Source organism: Grammomys surdaster, unplaced genomic scaffold (assembly GCF_004785775.1).
Source record: "Grammomys surdaster isolate TR1022 unplaced genomic scaffold, NIH_TR_1.0 237, whole genome shotgun sequence".
Lineage (NCBI taxonomy): Eukaryota > Metazoa > Chordata > Mammalia > Rodentia > Muridae > Grammomys > Grammomys surdaster.
This window is the reverse complement of record NW_021604682.1, coordinates 2,042,621-2,044,384: the sequence shown is the minus strand read 5'-3', so window position 1 is coordinate 2,044,384 and position 1,764 is coordinate 2,042,621. Positions and strand designations below refer to the sequence as shown.

The 1,764-nt window shown below is 55.2% G+C and overlaps 1 protein-coding gene across 1 annotated transcript in view; it reads right to left on the bottom strand.

The window, feature by feature from the left end:
* LOC114626521 (glutathione S-transferase theta-2) overlaps positions 1-1,764 on the bottom strand; it is a 3,569-nt gene that overhangs the window by 1,286 nt on the left and 519 nt on the right. The window contains exons 2-3 of the mRNA XM_028773933.1: positions 1,032-1,286; positions 594-681 (exon numbers count right to left, since the gene is read on the bottom strand). Coding sequence (XP_028629766.1) covers positions 594-681; positions 1,032-1,143 — 200 coding nt within the window. The 5' untranslated portion in view covers positions 1,144-1,286. The remainder of the gene's footprint in view (positions 1-593; positions 682-1,031; positions 1,287-1,764) is intronic.

Sequence of the window (1,764 nt, the reverse complement as noted above, 5' to 3'; positions counted from 1 at the left end):
GAGAGAGAGAGAGAGAGAGAGAGAGAGAGAGAGAGAGAGAGAGAACTAGCTCTGACCTCCTCCTCTCTGCTTTTCTTGTTGTTGTTGATGTTGTTGTTGTTGTGTGGCTTTTGGGGTTTGTTTTTGAGCTCTCTGCCACTAGACTCTAACAGGAGAACCAGACAGTCTCTGAGCCCTGATCCTTTCACTGGTCTCCAGTGCCAAAGCTTTGGCAAATTAAACAAGACATCTGGGAAGTTAGGAAACGCTCTTTCTAGTCCTTTGTTGAATCTTTTTTTCCCCCCTAACCCTCGACAATTGTCCCCTTGTCGCCTTCCAATACCCCCCAATCAGAGCAGAGAGACCTGGAGGTGGGATTGGGGGTGGGGTCCAACAGATGAAACAGCACAGGGGCAAGCGACATGCTGGATCAGCCCCCTAGTCTTCCTGGCCTCCTTCCCAGATGGTCTGCTCTAGCCACGCCCCCTCACGACCTAGGGTAGGAGTCTGCAGGGCCCCACCACCTACCCCATCCCCGACCGACCGAAGCCTGGCGACCACAGGAAGGCGGACGGAGGAGGTGGTGAGAACTCTGAGTTTATTTACAACTGCACCTTTCAGTCAACACGAAGCTTCCGTCTTTGAGAACAGGAACTTTCTTTAAGCAGTTCACCTGGGAGAATTGCTCGCTCAAGTGCTGCCCTGGGAAGGAAGAAGTCAGAAAATGTGTGCAAGGGCTCAGGCACTACGTGTCTCTTCCCTGCAAAATCTCCGGGATTTTGCGAATCTAAACACTGCGCGCATTCAAAGCAGGAACTGTGGGAATCTTTCATTTTTCTCCCCCACGTCCCAGGACAGAAAGTCTCTCTTGTCAGAGCAGAAGTTTAAAGAGGGCTCTGAACTGACTAAGGCCACTCTAAAGAGAGCAGAGCATTTCTCGGTGGACGGCGCGCGGGGTGGCGGTGGGGGACCAGATGGTGGAGTGGGGGTGGGGACGTTGTACCCAGGCAGAATGTGAAGGACTGGCATGGTCTAGGCGTAAATGGGCCAACCTTTGAGTATATCCACGGTACGCATCTGGAAGGGGATGCCATTCTTCTTGGCAAAGATGTAGACTGCGCGGCTTGGCTGCGACAGCAGGTCCAGGTAGAGCTCCAAGCCCATGGCGGTAGCGACACAAGATGGTGTGGACCGACTGCGTTCCACAACAGTAGCAAGTGTGGGCGATTCCACAGCAGGGGTCCAGCCCAGCCTCAGTTGGCCAAGCCTGCCGCTTTTCCCCTTCTGGACAGCTGACACCTGCTGATCTTGGGGAGGGAGCTGCTTTGGAGGATTTTGCAACCCCCCCCCAAAAAAAAAGCAGGGCTGAGGTGCGCGCGCACTCAGATGGACAGACGAGATTTGCTCCCTGGAGCCAGGAATCCAGCCCAGGACCTCAGTCTCACCCGGACCCGGAAATAGCCGAGCTAGGCTTTCCTGGACCCAATCCAGAGAGCTCTGCGGACGTAGTCGTTAGCAGGGAACTAGACCCCTCAGCTCCCAGCTCTCGGTTACTGCGAGAGGGGATCTTAGAGGCTGATCGCCGGCCTCCTTTAATGGGTGAAGCTTGTCTCAGGCTGCTGGGAACTTTGCCTTAAGGAAGAAATCAATAGCCCAGCTGCCCCATGCAAAAGCAGGTCGCCTAGGAACACTGGGTCTCCCCCACAAGATCTGGGAGGCAGAGCAGCGAAGCTTGAGCAGTAGTAGCAGGACCTTCTCCCCACCCCCAGCTCAGCCCCCCCCCCC